We start from the raw sequence: 20,547 nt of genomic DNA on the forward strand, positions 1-20,547 counted from the left end.
TGGGGAAATATTTTCTCCAAATCTCCTTTTTAAAGAAAAACTGTTGTAAATTTCAAAGTTATTTCACAATTTTAAAAGACAACAAAAATTCTTCCCTTCTAATTAAATATAGAGCTTGAAGTTAAAAGTCTAGTCGCGTTGCAAAAGTCCCGCCTGCGGGGGAGGAAGGCGAGATACATGATACTGACCGTTTCTGATGTATTCTGAAGCTCTGAATCAATTCTTATTCTCTGATACTTATTGAAGTTCATTTCTCTTTATACTGACAGAGGACAGAATGATAAAGGGCTAAATCATCCCCCCACAGAGCTACCCTGATAAGGGGCTGGGAACTCTGAAGAGTCTCTCTCCTAGGGTGCTCCTGGCATTGTCCTTGTGGGTGGTTCTCATGCAGCAGGCAAGCAGGCCATCCCTCGAAAACAGCCGATCAAGCATCATAGGTTTTGAGGACTCCATAGAGGCTTTGGAGAGGGGCTTTTTTCTCCTAACTCTCGCCAACCTCTTGGCAGAAAGGTTCAGCGGTATCTGTGCAGCCTGAGGCTTCCCACTTCAGTGAATGCTTCTGTAACGCCACTCAGAGGGATGTCAGAGCACAGGAGAAGAGAGCTTCCAAGCTAATGCTGGTTAAGGCCGAACTAACCCGGGCAGGTTTGCTACGTTGGATTGGTGTGGTGGGGACAATGTGTAGCAAGGGCTCATGCATCTCCACAACCCACTTGTGGATCCAGAGCCTGGAGAGGTTTCTGCGGTGGAAGCGGAAATGATGCTGAGGAGGTGCCATTTGCCACATTCTGCACCACTCTCGGGGGGGGGAGTCTGTCATGCTTTTGTTCCAACTGCCCAGAGAGCTGGATGGGCTGATAAGACACAAAGGTACCAGAAAAATCACTAAAATAAAAGGTCTCAAATTGCTGCAATGCAATGCAATGCAAATTTGGAATTCACACAAACTGTAGGTTGTTTTTATTTGAAAAATTAACCATCCTCCCACAACTAAATTCTTCTGACTGAAAAGCTCCGTCCACGAATCAGACAGTGTTTTAGTGGAACAATTTTGTAATATGAATTAAACACTAGGAGCAATATTAATCAGTCCTGATGTTTCCACAGTAAGGAGCCTGCCAGACCTACGCCAGGCTGAGCTCCACATTCTCAGAGGCCTAGGTGTCTCTTGAAGGAGAATCCCCTCCTGCCCAGGGCAGTGGTTCTTGAACTAAGGGTATTGGTGCTGCTGCATCCCCTGGCTTGAAGTAGTAATAACCCAAATGCATGGTTTCCATCATCAGCACCTCCACTATAAGAATTGTTCCAGCAGCCTGGCCCAGGGTAAGGGTTGCAGACTCTGCCCTGTCTGCGCTTTGGTAATAACATAGGCCCACTCATTTGCCATCATTTAGGGTAACCAAATGTCCCAATACTGGGGGACAGTCCCAGGATCCTGGCCAAAACCTACCCAGGGGATTGGCTGCCTGGTTACTATCACTGTGTCCTCTGTTCCATCCTGTCCCCGCTCTTGAGCTAGTGCTGAGGCCAACTGCGTTGTCTTCTAGAAAGTGGTATGCGGGGTCAACCATCTATCTTCACCAGTGGACAGGCAGTGTAATAAACCGTGATAACATGCCTCAAGCAATGCTAGATATACACACCTGAGACATGCATGTTTAGTTCCCTGAATGAGGACAGAGGGTTGCTTTCACCCGATAGCAAACTGATAAGCTTGGTCAAATTAAATAAATGACTTCTCCAGCTGTGATTGCTAACAGTGGAAAACCTTGTTGGCAGGCTGGATTCCCTGTCTGTTTGATTTTACAGAAAAGTACCAGTCTCAGTCTGAGCAAGCAGAACCCATTGATGTCAATGGGAGTTGCATATGTATGTATCTGAAAGCAGAATTCGGTTTCTGATGTTGGCTTTCCAAGTCCATCGCCATGTAGGTTGTTTTCATGGCACAAACACAGTACCGTGATTTGGTTGTAGGACAACGAGGAGAACATGGATGGCTGTGGGAATAAACCCTCGTTGAAATCCTGATATTTTTGTAGCTGTCCATTTCTGTAGTGACTGGTGATTTAAACTTTGTCCCAGTATGAAAGCCTCTCTTTGATGTATTGTATTACCAACCTTCCTCCAACTCTCTGGGCATTCACATATCTGACAGGAGAAATGTACAGAACAATCTGACTGTTTGAGACCTCAGTCTAGCAAGGCTCTTAGTCATAGGAGTGATTTTACGCACGTGAATACTTTCACCCGTTGTTCATCAGATCCTAGTGGGACTACTGGCATGCTTAAAGTTATGCATGTGATTAAGTGCTTTGCTGAACTCGGACTATAAAACCTCAACGCCTTCCACCGGTGTTGAAATGATGAATTCCCTGTTTGTTTAATAAACACAGGCCCTGATTTAACTGCAGCGGTGACATGTCCTTAGGAGGGGTGAAATATTTCACTTAAAGATTGACTATGTCTCTGAAAAGTGGTAATACAGACTTTCCCTCTGTTTTGCATGAATTGATACAGAAGTGTGTTGGCTTGAGCTCAATACTAACTCTTGGTGTGTTGCTTTTATTTCTAGAAACCTCAGCTTCCACAGGGATAGACACAGACAAGGAGAACTATTTTCTAACTGACAGGGGTAAATAACATGCATACAGTACCATTGGACAGAATGATGCTTTCAGATGAAGATGCAGTTTATTTTACAACTTAATTTACACTTATGGAGCAAATCGTTTGTTCTCTTATATCTTTATTGTAGCTATTTAAATGCATTTAACTTGTATTAAAGAAAAACGTATTCAGCCTGCAACTGAGAAACCTGGTCTCATACAATTCAAGAGATTATAGAGCTTTTGGCAACATTTACATTTGCATTATTTTTAAATTTGGCCTATTTTTAACTAGCGTTTATGCCATTCTAATGCTTTCGCAATAAAGGGTTTTACGACGACTGTTGTGCTTTTACAGAAGAACCTTGCTAAATCACTTTTGCAGATTAGTGAGTAAACAAAAAGCAACCAAACAAATAAGAGAACACCAACAGCAATAACAAAAAGCCCCAATAACAATGGTGAACTAAATATACTTTGTCCATTAAGGGAAAATTGTGTCTCTTCCCTTGCCCCACTCAGTGCTATGTTGGGTTCCTGACAGCAACATAGCCAGCACAAGGAGGGGAGGGTAAGCTTTTTAGGAAGCTGTGCAAAAGGTCAGCGCACCTTTGTGCTCCATCATGCTGAGTAAGGGGCTGTGGATTGGAGACTACTCGTATCCGCTAGCCATTTTCCCTAGGCAGCCACACCAAACTATTGCAATGATGAGCCTGAAGTAGCAACTGCAGAATGACGGCACTGCTGGAAAATTTCTACTTCCTGCTCCTCTTGTGTCTGTGAGCAACCCCAGCACGTAGGCCATTTGGCTAGATCTGGTATTTGCCCCTAAAAGGATAAATGCAGTTTAGGTGTATTCATGATAGCATTCCCCAGTAAATATACGCTAGCATGAGATGTAATAAGGAAGAAGTGCTGGTAATCTGAGGCCTCCCTACAGAACTCAGCTATTAAACATTGGCCAATTTTTGTCTGGCTGAGTGAAGTGTGGATTAGCAAGGTTCTATCGTACTTCAATATAAATACCATATTTAATTTCGGTTGGAACTGTTAAAATGGTTTCCAGTCAGGGATTTGAATTAAATATACAAATAGCTTTGCATCTCAGTTGCATTCAGAACCATGAACAGCAACAGAAAACATTTTTACTATCGTATTCATTACTTTGCAGGGCACATCTAAATGCAATCACACACAATACTCTTCCCGGTTCATTTTATATAAGTAAGAATATACATCTCTATATTGATAGCTGTCATTTAAATAAATGAGATGTATATCCACACAGAAATGTGAAAATCTTGGGGGCTAATTACATACAGAATGGTTGATGACTGGCCTTTTTCCTTTTCTTTTTCCTCCTGGCCGTAGTTTTATTTCATGAGGTCTGATCCTGCAGTCCTCGCTCAGAGAAAATTCTCTAGAAAGTCCAGGTAACTGAAGTCAGGAGTTTTGAGCATGGACTGAAGGACTGGACCCATAAAGAGCAGTAATTCTTCCTGGTGGAGAGCCAGGAGAAGGGAAGGATGACGAATACAAAGTATAAAAAAGAACCATTATGAAAAACTGCTTATTTGGGGCCACATTTGAACACCGTCACTCTCAGTGAATAGTACCTTACTCTACGAGCAGTTCACTGACGTCCGTGCGACGATTCGGAGAGTTAGGTGTTCCTCAGTGTGAGTGAGGGTATCAAAATCTGGCCCTTAGTTTGCCATTTTTGTTTAAACAAAAAAAGGAGATGTGGTTTTTCACATAAACTAGACATTTTTATGTAAATCTAAGACCTTTTCCATGTGCAGTGTAATTAGGCCTCCCATTCTGAGCTCTTTTTAGAACAAGAAAGGCTAACACTGTCAGAATAATTATAATACAAAATACTTACAATAAAGTGATTGTATTTTATAGTACAGTAAGCACAGAATATACCTAATTATGAGTATGCAAACTTCATGTGAACAATCTTAGCCATGCATATTAATAATAACTGAGGTTAGTGAATCATCATATAAACTAAACTTTCACTCTTCTGTGCTCTTTTACTAAATTCACTTTTCTTTTTTTGTCCTTAGATCCCATGTTCTTCCTTGCTTGCTTTAGTGTTGCTGCAGGATTAGCATTGTTCATGTACTGCTGGAACCCAGGTAATCTACTCTGGAATTGTTTTAAAGGGAAATTTTTATTCTCAGTCACTGTAAGGTAAAACACATTTGAGGGGTTCCCTGTATATCTTAAGAACATAAGAACGGCCATACTGGGTCAGACCAAAGGTCCATCTAGCCCAGTGTTCGGTCTTCCGACAGTGGCCAATGCCAGGTGCCCCAAAGGGAATGAACAAAACAGGTAATTATCAAGTGATCCATTCCCTGTTGCCCATTCCCAGCTTCTGGCAAACAGAGGCTAGGGACACCATCCCTACCCATCCTGGCTAATATTTGTCTAGTTCTTTTTTGAAATAATATCTTGAATAAAAGCTGCTTCTACACTAGAGCTAATGGAAGATGTTATCATTCCTTAATGGAAGTTGGATGCAACCTGTGCCCCAAAAGTGCCAGGAGATAATTAATAAAAAGCTCACAAATGAGAAGAGTCACTTTTTAAAGATCTAAACCATAGTATAGTGAACTCCCATTGCTACAGCAGACAGGGAGGATTCATGCTTCCAAATTAGAAAACTTATTTAAGTAGTTAATTGAAGTCTAATCAGTGCCTGCACTCTCAGTTACTTAATCACAAGGAGGGTATTCTTTTTTTATTTCTGTCTGGACCTTCAGCATATGATCAGTACGAATACCTGAATTACATAGAAAAAATCATTTTTATTCTTATGATCTGTACCATTTGCATGCAGAGTAGTTTTCCTAGATTTCCTCCCTAATGGCATGCACCTTTTAATGGCTCATGAATAAACACCGCACGCCTACCCCCTCCACCCTGTGCAAGTCCCCTTCAGTCAATCAGTAGGCCTACTTGTTATGAGAATTAAGGACTTGTGCATCACCCAGGGCCCTGTTCTTCAGCCCTTACTCAAGATGACTAATGCTAATGTGAGTAATCCATTGGCTTCAAGTGGTGTGAATGAGTACTACGCGGCATGGGAAGGGTTGGAGAACTGGGCCCCCATTCGATAACTGATTTAATCCTTTTTCCCCGCAGTATAAAAGATTCCCAACAATATGACATCTAAAGAAATAGGTATTGGGGCACATTGAGATTTGACAAGGTTCTCTTTAAAGTACGTTGAAAAATCAATTGTAAATAAGGTGTATATAAATATTTGTCAATTTATGACCTAATACAACACCCATCACCTGGTGTCTAAGCACCTAATGATCAAAAAATAAATACTGGCAGATTCTCCTGACACTGGAGCTCTGCTCCATGCAGGGATATATGTGTGTGGGTGCTGGCAGGAAGTGGAATTAAGGGGCTGGTAACAGTGCCCTGATTCTGAGGGGCCACCCCAACACCACTTAGAGCTGTTACATTAATGGACCCTATGCCAGTGGATGATTGGTGTAATGGATCTGAGACTGGATTATGGCCTCTTTCTGTCACCTGAGTGGGGCTAAGGGGCTATGACAGGATATGGGAATCCCACCCTTAAAGTATTTCAACTTTATTCAGAGTGGTAGCCGTTTTAGTCTGCATCAGCAAAAACAGAAAGGAGTCTTTGTGACACCTTAGAGACTAACAAATTTGTTTGGGCATAAGCTTTTGTGGGCTAAAACACACTTCATCAGATGCATGGAGTGGAACATACAGTAGGGAGGTATAAATACGCAGCATATGAAAAGTGGGTTTTAGCCCACGGAAGCTTATGCCCAAATAAATTTGTTAGTCTCTAAGGTGCCACAAGGACTGTTTGTTGTTTCAACTTTATTTGCTTCTCCTGAGGAAGATACTGCTTGGACCATAATAATCTTGGCAAATTAAGTCATAACTTGAGCTTTGTGTATTTACCGTGAGGATGTTCATCTTTTTCTTTTGGAGGAAATTCTTTGTTTTTTTGCTTAACACTGCTCATTACAGTGGGCAAATGCTGGTTGCCTGCCACAGCACCAGAGTGCACATATAACAATTTGAATATGAGTCATCAACATGATTCAGGTGCAGAGAAGCCTGCTATCATTCTGGGACGTATTAAGAGGAGTGCTGGATGTAAGCCACAGAAGGTAATTGTCCCACTCCACTCAGCATTGGGGAGGCCTCAGCTGAAGTATTGTGTTTAATTCTGGGTGCCACTCTAGGAAACATGTGGACATATTGGAGAGAGTCCAGAGGAAAGCAACAAAAATGAGAAAAGGTTTAGCAAACCTGACCTATGAGCAAGGCCGGTGCAAGGATGTTTCGCGCCCTAGGCGAAACTTCCACCTTGCGCCCCTCTCCACACCCGTGCCCTGAGGTGCCCCCACGGCAGCTCCCCCACTCTGCTCTGAGGCGCCCCCCCCACGGCAGCTGCTCACCCCTGCTCCACGCACAAGCACCCCGAGCACACCATCACTGCTTCACTTCTCCTGCCTACCAGACTTGGAGCACCTAAGCTGATTGGCGCCACAAGCCTGGGAGGCGGGAGAAGTGAAGTAGCCACGGCATGCTCAGGGAGGAGGCGGGGCAGGGATGAGCTGGGGCGGGGAGTTACCCTGCATGCCACCCCCCCCCTTACTTGCTGCAGGCGGCCCTCCCTGTGCTCCCCTGCCCCAGCTCCCTCCGCCTAAATGCCAGAGGCGACCGGGGCGGCCGAAGATCCGGCCACTGTGGTTGCTGCCGAGGAAAATGGTGCCCCCAAATCCCAGCTCCCTGGGCGACCACCTAGGTTGCCTAAATGGTTGCACCGGCCCTGCCTATGAGGAAAGGTTAAAAACAGTGGGCCTGGTTAGTCTTGAGAAAAGAAGACTGAGGTGGGGACTTGATAACAGTCTTCCAGTATGTTAAGGGCTGTTAGAAAGAGGACTGTGACCAATTGTTCTCCATATCCATTGAAGGTAGGACAAAAAGCAATGGGCTTAATCAGCAGCAAAGGAGACTGAGGTCAGATATTAGGAAAAACTTGCTAACTAAAAGGGTAGTTCAGCTCTGGAACAGTCTTCCAAGGGAGGTTGTAAAATCCCCATCATTGGAGGTTTTTAAGAACAGTTTGTTTTTTGGACAAACACTTGTCAGGGATGGTCTAGGTTTACTTGGTCCTGCCTCAGTGCAGGGGATTGGATCTGAATACCTTTCAAGGTCCCTTCCAGCCCTAGATTTCTATGGGTACGTCTACACTATGGGATTATTCCGATTTTACATAAACCGGTTTTATAAAACAGATTCTATAAAGTCGAGTGCACGCGGCCACACTAAGCACATTAATTCGGCGGTGTGCATCCATGGTCCGAGGCTAGCGTCAATTTCCGGAGCGTTGCACTGTGGGTAGGTATTCCATAGCTATCCCATAGTTCCCGCAGTCTTCCCCCGCCCCTTAGAATTCTGGGTTGAGAGCCCAGTGGCTGATGGGGCAAAAATCATTGTCACGGGTGGTTCTGGGTAAACATCGTCAGTCATTCCTTCCTCTGGGAAAGCAACGGCAGACAATCATTTTGCGCCCTTTTTCCCTGGATTGCCCTGGCAGATGCCATAGCACAGCAACCATGGAGCCCGTTCAGGTTTTTTTTTTTTTTACAGTCACCGTATGTGTACTGGATGCCACGGACAGAGGCGATACTGCAGTACTACACAGCAGCATTCATTTGCTTTTGCATGATAGCAGAGACGGTTATCAGTCATTCTGTACCATCTGCTGCTAGTGTAATTTGGCAATGAGATGACAGTTATCTGTCCTTCTGTGCTGTCTGCTGCTATCATGGGTGCCCCTGGCTGAGATCGGCCGGGGGCGCAAAGGCAAAACTGGGAATGACTCCCCGAGTCAATCCCTCCTTTATGGTTTCTAAAAATAGAGTCAGTCCTGCCTAGAATATGGGGCAAGTGTACTAGAGAACCAGTGTATCAGGAAGCACAGCTGCTCCGTGTCAGATCCCGCAGAAATGATGAGCTACATGCCATTCACGGGGGGTGCCTCTGCAACAACCCCACCCGTTGCTTCCTTCCTCCCTCAACCTTCCTGGGCTATTGTGGCAGTGTCCCCCCCATTTGTGTCATGAAGTTATAAAGAATGCAGGAATAAGAAACAGTGACTTGTTAGTTAGATAAAATGCGGGGGAGGCAGCCTCCCGGTGCTATGACAGTCCTGCTGCAGCATTGCGTCTACCAGCAGCATTCAGTAGACATAGAGTGACAATGAAAGAAGTCAAGAAATGATTTCTTTCCCTTTTCTTTCACATGGGGGAGGGGAGTAAATTGACGATCTATTCCCTGAACCACGCTGGACAATGTGTTTGAACCTACAGGCACTGGGAGCTCAGCCAAGAATGCAAATACTTTTCGGAGACTGCTGGGGACTGTGGGATAGCTGGAGTCCTCAGTACCCCCTCCCTCCCTCCATGAGTGTCCATTTGAGTCTCTGGCTTCCTGTTACACTTGTCACGCAGCACTGTGTAGCCTGTAGATTTTTTTTTCAAACGCTTTGGCATTTCGTCTTCTGTAACGGAGCTTTGATAGAACAGATTTGTTTCCCCATACAGCGATCAGATGCAGTATCTCCCATACGGTCCATGCTGGAGCTCTTTTTGGATTTGGGACTGCATTGCCACCCGTGCTGATCAGAGCTCCACGCTGGGCAAACAGGAAATGAAAATCAAAATTTCGCAGGGCTTTTCCTGTTTACCTGGCCACTGCATCCAAGTTCAGATTGCTGTCCAGAGCGGTCACAGTGGTTCACTGTGGGATACCGCCTGGAGGCCAATACCGTCGATTTGCGGCCACACTAACCCTAATCCGATATGGTAATACTGATTTTAGCGCTAGTCCTCTCGTCGGGGAGGAGTACAGAAATCGGTTTAAAGAGCCCTTTATATCGATATAAAGGGCCTCGTAGTGTGGACGCGTACAGCATTAAATCAGTTTAATGCTGCTAAAATTGGTTTAAACGCTTAGTGTAGACCAAGCCTTTGATTCTGCTTCCTTGAATCCCTCTCATTCTAGCTTCAGTTGAACACAGTGTTCTTTATTTCTTCCCCAGAGCTCTAGACAAACACCAGCTCATGGACAACTTAAGCCAAAGAAATCATTTTGATAAATATTGAACGTGTGTCAAAAGTGATCCATATATATTTTTTTTTAATTTGAGGTTCTGAACTACTCCCTGTTAAATTGCTTTTCCAAATCAAAGGTCCCTTAGCTAGGCTTTCAGTCCGTTAATTTACAAAGTACTCAAAGGAACAACTTTCCCCCAGAAGCATTTTTGTGAAGAATCTTTGCAAAACACTGTTTATTAAAACTGTACTTATCAACTGATTAGTTCACTTTCTTTTTTCACGCCTCCCTTTTTGTTTTTGTTTTAGATCCAAAAGTTATAGGAGGAGCCAAGAAAATATTGGGATTTTCTCCTATTATCATAGGAAGACATGTTAGAAATATTTGTATGGTATACATGGAAGATACATCAAGGAAAAATTAAGGAAAAGCTGCTTCTTCAGTCTTCTGTACTGTGTACCTGCCAATGGAAAAACAAATATATATACAGACACTATATATTATACCAAAGATGTAGTTAACGGCTTTAGCAGTAAATGTACTGCTTCAAGGTGCTTTCAAATGGTCAACTCTATATGAACTTATGGAAATGGATCATTTATTTTTGTAAATGCTTCTTTTAAAATATTTATCATTTGGGTATGAAGGTTTTTAATATACACCTTAAAAGGATATCCTAAGCGATTATAGTTCTTAAGCCATGTTTTGTATTCGTGTTTTTTATTGGTGTAGAGGAACACAGCAGTTTAAAGGATGTAATTCTCTCTCTTTTTACTGATTCATTTAAGAATGACACTTAAAAAAACCAAAGCATTACTAAGAAATGGACCTGATCTTTTGTGTCAGGATTGTCCATTCCCATCTGTATTCTTTATACTACATGAGTACATGGGCACTGTCCCCACAAGGCTTATCACTAGCTGGTTCAGTTTGTGTGTATTCAGAACTTTGCAAGGTTTCCTGACTGCCATGCTCTGGAAACTGTCTGTTATCATTGTTATATTGAGCAAGGGTAGGCTTCAAACAATGACACTTTGACTCTGTGGGATGACAGAACTATCAAGCTTTTGAAGTACCAAGTAGGTTTTTCAGATTTACATAATTCTTTCCTTTCCAGGGAAGTTTGTTTAGTTTTGGTATAGCCAGGAAAACTGAAATAGTCCAGCATATTTGACAGGGACTTCAGAAATAATAATCAAAGCTGCATGACATGTTTTTGTTTATGGCTGAAAATATATATTTTAACATGAAATACTGTAAGATTTTCTAAGGTGGCTTGATCACATATTGTTTCTTCTGTGGGTAAAATCTTGAAAAACTTGCACAAGTCTTTCTTAACACATCAAAAGTTGGTGTCAGGCTAAAGCATGTGTGGGAAGTACAGGGAGACAGGACTGAAAATAAGATTTGAGGGGGAGGTTGTTTGTTTGTTTTTGCATTTTGGGCCCAATCCTGCACTCACTGATGTCTGTAGGAGTCTTCTTTCCTCCTGCTCCTACTTCCCGCCTGGGGTCTTTCTGTTCCTGAACCTGACTACAAGTAGTGACGGCTACAGTGGGTGGGTTCTCTTATGACCTACTCCAGAGTACAAAAGAAACTAGGGAGATCCTTCCCCAAACTGCTTGGTAGGGCGATCTCTTCACTGGCTCCACCTTCATGGGAATGTTTTGCCCATCAATTTTAACTTAACAGCCATTCCTTGATATTCCTTTGTATCCCCATGGACACAGTTAATCATAGTAACAGGTATTGGCTTTGTGTGTTTCTGATTCTAGAGTCTTTCAAGATTCACTCTCAAGTACCCCAGTCTTAGGGCTTGTCTACACAGGAAAGTTATACCAATATAAGCTAAGGTGTGGATTTAAATCACTATAGTTATGCCGGTATAACTCCCAGGGTAGAATAAGAGTGGGATTTTTGGGTTTATGGGAGTTTATGTCCCGTTAGAAAGGGATGAAGCTAATTTAAATTTAAATTTAAAAAAAAACCCTCACGTTCTGAAATAAGTCTCCCCAGGGGGAATTGTACTGGTATAACTATGGCGGTTTAACTATACTGGTATAATTATACCAATATAATTGGTAAAAGGTCCTGTGTAGACAAACTCCTAACTGTGAAATTTCCCACCCCCAGAGAACAGATTTCTAGGACTACCTCTGGACTATGGTTGCATCTTAGGGCAAAACCTATATGCACGTCCTGTTTCACCACATTTGTAGCAGTCTCTGCCCAGTCCCATCTTTCTGAAAAATGGGACAAGTCTCAGACCCCCTGCCCTTACGGCCACCCATATGGTGGGGCTCATTCTTTCCAATGTGGTAATATAAGGTTCTGTATTTTCTCCTGGCATCAGTTGTGTCATCTCAGGGCCTTTCCACACTGGAATCTGCTAGGACTCCATCTCTTTAAGAGTCTTGAACATTGCAGCCCTTTCTTCATGTGGCTAGGCCCTCCCTGTTCCGTTGATCTTCCTGAAATCTCTGGAACTTGTCAGCCTGTGGAGTGTCACCTATCTGCTGCCTCCCTTCTGTCCCAGCCCACTGAACAGCAAGCCACTTTAGTATTGCCCTTGGTCAGGTGGGTCACTGAACAATCTTGTCTCTGGTTTAGCAGCTGCCACTAGAGGATTCAGGGTTTATACTTCATCCCAATCCTTAACTTCTGGTCTGTAGCTAAGGGTGGACAGACAAGATCCGTGGTCAAGCTCCTTCAGCACCCCCAGCACGCATCTCTTCTGACATCTTGATGGGTAAATGTCCCCACCACCACCCAAAGAGTAGTAAGAAGTTGTACAAAGGTCCTAGGCTGTTTAGTTTTTGACAGTAATCTCCAATGCTTTGATTTATACCTTCCCCTTATCTAATGCAAAGTGGACTTTTTCCCATTTAGAACCTAAGTGACATCCCAGGCATGACCCCCTATGGCAAAGGGCCTGGATGAATGGGTTGGCTTATATAACACTACTGTTCCAGTCAATCAGCTTGGGAGGGGAAAAAGGCTGGAGCAGCAATAACCAACTAACTAACCAATCAAAACACATCCCAGGGGTTGTCAACATTAACAGTTTGATTAGGCAGGTCTTAGTTAGCATCTACTGGCTAGTTCTTCACCACCCCCGCCCCACCTCCTTACTGACTGTGTGATCGCCTCTTCCTACCATTTGAACAGTTTCCTGTGGCCTTACTGGGCTCAACTGGTGCAGTCCTTAGTGTCCTCTTGTAAACAATACTGGTTCCCTGGTGTGGGGGTATTTGGGCTGTAATCTCCCAAACCTATAAACTAAACCCTGAAGGAAGAGGGGGAAAAAGCCACCCAGTAGAAACCTGGCAGCCTCTTCAGGTGTTTGACTATCCTGTCACATACACCAGTCAACATTCATGGGCCCTGCGTGCCCACCGATGGCTATGGCCCTGATCCAGCAAGGGCTGTAAGCATGGGCCTAGCCTTAATCATGTGAGTAGTTCCACTGATGCCAATGAGATTACTCGTGTGTTTAAGTGCCTTCCTGAGTTGGGGCTTTTACCAGAAAATCTGTAATTTTTTCCCAGTATCTGAGTTTCAGAGCCCCCTAAGAAGGTAGTAATGACAGGATAGTTTATACCTAAGAATTCATCGGACTCTTCAGTCTGATCATCTTACTCCAAAGAGAACAGCCTGCATTATCCTCTTAGAAACAACTGATCTTGTAATACATTGTTTCCTTCCGAGACAAATTTCAGGAGAGGCAATAGCAGGCCTGGGGAGGAGAGGAGGACACAGAACCAGATTTCTGAATAACAGACCCCCTTTGGCACCCTCAAAATATTTGTGTCCAATTGAGGAAGGGCTAAAATAGGCCCCAAAGGGGCCCCATTTCTCCCCATACTGATGTCAGTGGGAGTTTTTCCGTTGCAGTGGATGGGAACAAAAGCCAGCCCTAACTAGACAGCATTGTTTGTCTATTACACTTCAAAAACTCTGTATTTTCAGTGGTGTAACTACCTTAACTTCACCAAAGGAGCTCCTCATTTACATACACATACAGCAAGGTCAGGAGTGGGTCACAGGACTATTTAAATATATAACATAAGATGGACATGAATAAAGATTCTGTGTAAATGAAATAACATCATCTGCCCTTACCCGGCAGAGCAGTATGTTTAGATGTTTTTTCTTCCATCTGCCCTATTGTCTCTCATGTCTATTTTGATCTAATAGCCACAAGGTCAGGAAATCTTATTATAGGAAAAACTTTGTGTTTGCAGCATTTCCTGTAGAATTGCCATGATAATGTCGTCAGTGAGCACAACCCACAGCTCCGCAGCCAGAGCTGCACACTGATCCAGCGTTGTTCCTACCTCTAAGTTGGAAAGTGCTTTAATTATATTCTGTTCTTCCTGTGTCTTGCCCTGTAGTTAACGTCAGAGCGATTTTTTTCCCAGCACACTATCTCTAATTTATATTCAAATGTGACTCTCCATATGCTGCTTAAATCCAGCAGTGGCTCCTCTCTAAAGAAACTGAAATAAAATGCTTCTGAAATGCAGAAGGGTTTTAAATCTTCATGCCAAAACTGTATTGGAAACCTCATTAGAGTGAGATGATTTCTGTTTATAGCAAAAGCACTGTACAAAATAGGGTCCTCTCAGACAGCCACATCTCATTTTAATGCAAATACAACAGCCATGTTACTAGTAAGCAGCTTCTCTGTGTCTGGATTATCCAACCTAGTGTTCCCTGGACAAAAACCTTTAAATTGGGATTTGGTATGAGTTATTGTTAAAATCCTACAGAAAGAATTAGCATCTCATATGCTTTGAAGGCCAGATTCTGCCACACTGGTAGAGTACTTTACCAGCAATCCCGCTGAAATACCCATGGAGTACTCAATGTAAGCGTGGCAGAATCCGCTCCTGATAGGGGATAGGGCCTGGAACCTCAAAGCTATTTAGGTGCTTAACTCCTATTAAAATTAGTGGGAGGTAGGTGCCTAAATAGCGTTGAGGATTTGGGCTTGCGTTCTTTAAAGAAAATGGCTTTGATCATCCTTTGCAATCATGACGGATTGACATATTTACTAATGGCTAAGGTTGTAGTCTTTCCCTTTTTGAGATCTACTGAGATGAGGTTACTTGTCAGAAATAAAATCTCCTGGGAAGGACAACCATTAGATTCCCAGCTACTAGGTCTGGAGACATGCACTCTGGAGCAGGATTTGGCTGTAAATCTTAACACAGAAGGTAAAATTTTTCTTATGCTTCTGTTTTCATGACAAACTTATTTTTGGTCCGATATGGTCAGCTGAAGAACCCCAAGAGTAAATAAGAGAAAACTACTTGTTCTGTGTCTGCTGTTTCTTGCATTACTTGTAAATGGAAACTGATGGTTACTTTGTATGGATAAATGTAATTTTTACACAGTGCATTGCACAATTACTATATGCAGTGTCGTAGCTGGGTTGTAGAGACACAAGGTGGCTGAGGTAATATCTTTTATTGAACCAAATTCTGTTGGAAGTTTGTCTCGCTCCCCAACAGGCGTCGGTCCAATGAAAGTTATTACCTTACCCACCTTGTCTCTCTTGCACAATTACTGTACTAGGTTTTCTCCGACCACCACCCCACCTTTCTGCTTCCCATAAAGAGAGTTTGAGGAAACAGAGCGACAGCAATAGATTTCTTGTAGTTTTCTCAGTCTGGAACAGAAGGTTCCACATAATTTTGTAACTTTAAAGGGATGGAGTCCTTTTCTTAAACAGTTCTTCATTCAGGAATGGATACCAAGCAATAGCTCACTTCTTTGTGCATTGTGTTTGTATAGCAAACACACAGCATATGTCGGTTTTTCCATGCCCAGTGCCATAGGAAGTGGATAGGCTAGCCCTTTGGAAGTCATGAATTCTGTGGTGTCCTTCCACAGAAGGGAAATTTAGGTTGGATATTAGGAAAAACTTTCCAACTAGAACTTTCTAACAGTAAGGATAGTTAAGTACTGAAACAGATTAATAGTGGATGTGTGGAATCCCCGTAATTGGAGGTTCTTAAGAATTGGTTAGACAAACACCTATAAGGGCTGATCTATGTATTCTTAATCCTGCCTCAGTCTGGAGTGATGCACTAGATCTGTGTTTCTCAAATTTATTTGATTGCTCCTCCATTCTTTGTGTCTGTAATGTATGCCTCCCCTACAGGGCACTCGGCCAGCAGTCACCACTCTCCTGCAGCCCAGCTCCAAACGCAAAGCAGAGAGCAGTGGCTGCTGGCTGGACTCCCAGCTCTGAAGGCAGTGCTGCCGCCAGCAGCAGAGAAGTAAGGGTGGCATGGGATGGCACTGCCACCCTTACTTCCGTGCTGCTTCTGCTGACGGCGCTGCTCTCAGCAGCCACCACTCTCCAGCCACCCAGCTCTAAATGGGCACAGTACGTTTTTTTTTCCTTAAAGCATCTCATACTCCCCAGAATACTTTCCACCCCCGCCCATAGGAGTGTATCCCCCCATTTGAGAACCTCTCGACCAGATGACCTCTTGAGCCCTACATTTCTCTAATTCTATTATTATTGTTTTACTTGGCATCAATCAAGTTATGTTTTGGATCACTCCATCTATTTGGAGATCGCCAAATCCCCCTTCAAACCCAGAATAAACTGCCTGCCATTAATGACTCAAACTGACACATTTAGGCCCTATTCCTGCAAGGATTTGCACACATGCTTAACATTCTGCATAAGGGGGATAGTCCCACCTGTGTAAACTTAAGCAGTGGTTAAGTGCTCGCTGGATCAAAGCTTACTTTCTAAATTATAGTGGGTTATTACATCGTGAAAATTGTTCCTGTGTGTCTGCTAAACATTGATTATAGCTCAGCCGTATTTTCAGCATCCTCCAACCTACTCAAAGTAAACTGACTATGCACAGGACTGTTTAGAGAAGGAAGAAATCTGCTGTCCCTTCATGCCTGAAGCCTTAGCCTCATGTTACAGTAGCACTGTGGAATGGGGGGACATTACTCAGCATATTAAATCACTGATTTAGTGGTAGCACAATACACCCCTCCAAAACAAACAAACCAACCAACCCTCTGCATTGTCATGGTCGTAGCAGCCTTGCAGAGCACGGCTTTGCAGCCTATTGGAGACCCTGTGCCTGGTGTACAGATTGCCTGCATCTTGTCTCTGCAAAACTACACTTTTTCTGTTGCTTTTACATTTGTGTAGTTTCTGTCATGAATGGGCTATTTGATTTAGATCAAAACTGAACTGCCTTCAGTTGCCTCAGCTGTGATGTCAAACATACCCAGATTCAAGGAAAAGAGGTGGGCAATAGACTGATCTTTAATCCTCTAAAATAAAGCAAGGGAGCAGACTGCATGTAAATAGTTAAACCAGGCCGACTGGGCCATCTGTAGCCAAAGGGAATGGAAAACAAAATGACACATCCCACACTAGGTTTGCAGAACTCCGTTTGAAGGGAATCACTGCACTATTTAAAGCATGACTTGTCCGCAAGCGAGAACAATATTAAAGTGATCATTCACTCAGGAATGTACTGGGTTACCTTACACTTTTAGCTGAGCTTCTCAAAGCCACATAGGAGATTTGGCTACTCAATTCCCATTGAAAAGTTCAGCTTTTGTGTCATTTTTGTAGTACTGTATGTAAATATCACTCGTGGCTTTGTGTTGGAGTTTTGTGTACAGTAATAGCAAAGTAATCATAAAATATTAATAAGGAATCTTGCAATCTTAATTTTTTTTAATTGGGGAATTGTGTATACAGCCATTAGTCTGGGAAATTCATGGAATTCTTGAAAAGTCTGGCCAGTGTTACTGTTCCACTAAGAAATGCAAGCTACCTAGTATACTGCATGGGTTCGATATTTTATAGTCAAATATCCTTGTTCATATCTTCTGGTGATAACGTTTATAATGTATATGTCATGTGAGCTAAAGGAAAGTTGTTATAAAGTAAAAACATTAAACAAAGTTGTTAATTCAAATTAAATTTTAAGAATTTAAATAATCTATGTGTTGGGAGGACTATACTGTTGTGTTTTTTCATGTATTTTAGGCTTTGCATTGAAATAAAGAAGTGCCCTACAATATGTTATGTTGCCCCCTAGTGAGTGCTGCCTCCAGGGGCTATAACAGGGATCGGCAACCTTTGGCACATAGCCCATCAGGAAAATCTGCGGACGGGATGGTTTGTTTACCTTTGGCATCTGCAGGTTTGGCCGATCGCAGCTCCCACTGGCCGCGGTTCATGCTTCCAGGCCATTGGGGGTTGCAGGAAGCGGTGGCCAGCACATCCCTCAGCCCACGCCGTTTCCCGCAGCCCCCATTGGCCTGGAACAGAGAACCGCAGCCAGTGGGAGCTGCAATGTGCCGAACCTGCAGATGCTGCAGGTAAACAAACTGTCCCAGCCTGCCAGCAGATTTCACTGGCGGGCCACGTGCCAAAGGTTGCCGATCCAGCTATACTGTACTACACAAGGGTGAATGTTTTGAGTGGGACAACTAGTTATCACAAGTTATTTTAACTTCATCATTTCTATTTCTGATGTATTTACAGTATTCCTTGTTAATCTGTTCACCAGTCTTAAACATGGAATACTGGTTCATAAGAGGGTCTTTGTTAGAGACTGGCTTTACACGTGTTTGTTGACTGTTTCATTATAAACCCCTTCACCTAGACTTAGAGTAAGATAAAACCTGAAGGATCAGGTATGAAAAACTCTTTCTGATGTAAAATAACTTCCTTAAAATAATGGCCTCAGAATTTGATTTAAACCTGCCACAAAGAGGTTCAGAGCAAGGTACAAGTGCAATGTGTGACCTGTCCCAACCTTTCACATATAGCTCTGTGGGGTGAACTGTCCCATGCATTTTAATGGGGTGTTAAAGGATCCACTGTTCTGTCAGGTCCCACCAACACCACTCAGCAGAAGAGTGTCCCTGGGGTCGGTAAAATGAGTGTGGGGGGTGAAGGAGAGAGGAGACTCCTGCTGCTTCCAGTAGAGAAAGAAAAGAAGGCCCCAGACTACTGCGCCTGCTTCTCTGGATGGAGGGGGGGAGGAGCATCCCTGCTACCTCAAGTGAGGGGAGGGTTGTCATAGTATAATTCCCAATTCTGAACCTTAGCGTCCAAAATATGGGTACTAGCATGAATTCCCCTAAGCTTAATTACCAGCTTAGATCCTGTAGTGCTGCCACCAATCAGGACTTAGAGTAGAGTGCCTGATAAATTCTGGTCCCCCCCAAACCTTCCCTGGGGACCCCAAGACCCAAATTCCTTGAGTCTTACAACACAGGGAAATAAACCATTTCCCTCCCCCTCTCCTCCCCTCCAGGTGTTCCCTCCCTGGGCTCCTGGAGAGATACACAGATTCAAGCTCCGTGAATCTAAACAAAGGGATTCCCCCTTCTCCTTTCTTCCTCCCAGATCTTTCCCGCCCTGGGTACACTAGGAGATCACCGTGATTCAAACTCCTTGAATCACAACACAGAGAAATCAGGTGGTTTCCCCACCACTTTCTCTCCCCCTCCCTTCTCCTTTCCTGTTAAGTACAGATTCAATTCCCTTGAGCTTCAACAAGGGGAAAAATCAGACAGGTCTTAAAAGCAAAACTTTTAATAAAAAAAGAATTAAGAAAATCACTGTAAATTCAAGATGGAATATTACAGGGTCTGTCAGCTTCTAGAAATTGGAGAAACAGCCTGCTCCAGCAGAAATACAATTTAAATTACTTTCAGCCAAATACACATTTGCAAATAAAGAAAAACAAATAAAAAGACTATACCACCTTTCCACCTTTGTACTTACAAAATTGGAATAGAAGATTAGAGAGCCTGTAGGTACGTGTGGTCACTCTCAGAGCCCAGAGAGAACAAAGCCAAACCCAAAAAACACAAACAAAGGCTTCCCTCCACCGAGATTTGAAAGTATCTTGTCTCCTGATTGGTCCCCTGGTCAGGTGTTTGGTTCCCTGTTTGTTAACCCTTTATAGGTAAAAGAGACATTAACCCTTAACTATCTGTTTATGACAAGGGGCCGCAGTGGAGGACTGGAGCCATGGTATGGAACCCTCGTATGTTCCTGTGTGTCTATGTCCCCAAATTACCTTAATTCTGCCCTAAAAGCCAGAGCTATCAGTGCTGTGCTTTCGCTATCTCTAATAATCACTTGTGTTGCAGGTGCGTCATTTCATATACGTGCCAGCTGCTGAAATATAACTATTTAGATAAAGTATGTATGAAAGTACCATGACTGCAGGAACTTTGTTTTTGCAGTGTGCCCTGAGGGACCTTGTTTGCAAACATTAAGCAGGAGCTAACTGCTTAAAGATATTCCCTTGTTTTCCAAGCCATGCCCTGATCCCTGTTATTTTTCATCCCCTTTGGCGCCCTCCGTTTGTGAGCTGACCATCCTTCCACCCAGTAGGGCTTAAGGGATCTTCCTGAACGAATGAGCCTGCATGTTTTGAGCATTGGAACATTAATTATGTAAATCAGCTCAAAGCTATCTGAAAAATTGCAAGTTGGAAAGGAGGTCAGCTGGGAACTGGCAAACTCTTCCCCTGACCAGCCTGAGTGGTCCTGTTTGATCTCAGTGAGGCTGCACAGGTTTAAATGAGTTCAGGTTTGGTCCCACCACTTCATGTAACACTAGCCTGAGAAGTTTTGACCATACGCACAGGAATGTTTACACATTAGGCTCCTGAACAGGATGTCTAATGAATCATCAATTTACTCCCACTGAAGGAGTGCTGGAGAATATGCTCCTGTCATAAGTTTCACCCCCACTCTGAACTTTAGGGTACAGATGTGGGGATCT

General features: G+C 43.3%; 1 protein-coding gene across 4 annotated transcripts in view; it reads left to right on the plus strand.

The window, feature by feature from the left end:
• CARD19 (caspase recruitment domain family member 19) overlaps positions 1–20,547 on the plus strand; it is a 151,847-nt gene that overhangs the window by 35,079 nt on the left and 96,221 nt on the right. For 2 of the 4 annotated variants that reach the window (XM_050959216.1, XM_050959217.1), the window contains exons 4-6: positions 2,576–2,635; positions 4,682–4,753; positions 10,049–17,736. In XM_050959216.1, coding sequence (XP_050815173.1) covers positions 2,576–2,635; positions 4,682–4,753; positions 10,049–10,164 — 248 coding nt within the window. In that variant the 3' untranslated portion in view covers positions 10,165–17,736. Of the gene's footprint in view, positions 1–2,575; positions 2,636–4,681; positions 4,754–10,048; positions 17,737–20,547 lie in introns of those variants that run through there. The other 2 variants (XM_050959219.1, XM_050959218.1) reach the window with 2 other exon arrangements.

Source organism: Gopherus flavomarginatus, chromosome 6 (assembly GCF_025201925.1).
Source record: "Gopherus flavomarginatus isolate rGopFla2 chromosome 6, rGopFla2.mat.asm, whole genome shotgun sequence".
Lineage (NCBI taxonomy): Eukaryota > Metazoa > Chordata > Testudines > Testudinidae > Gopherus > Gopherus flavomarginatus.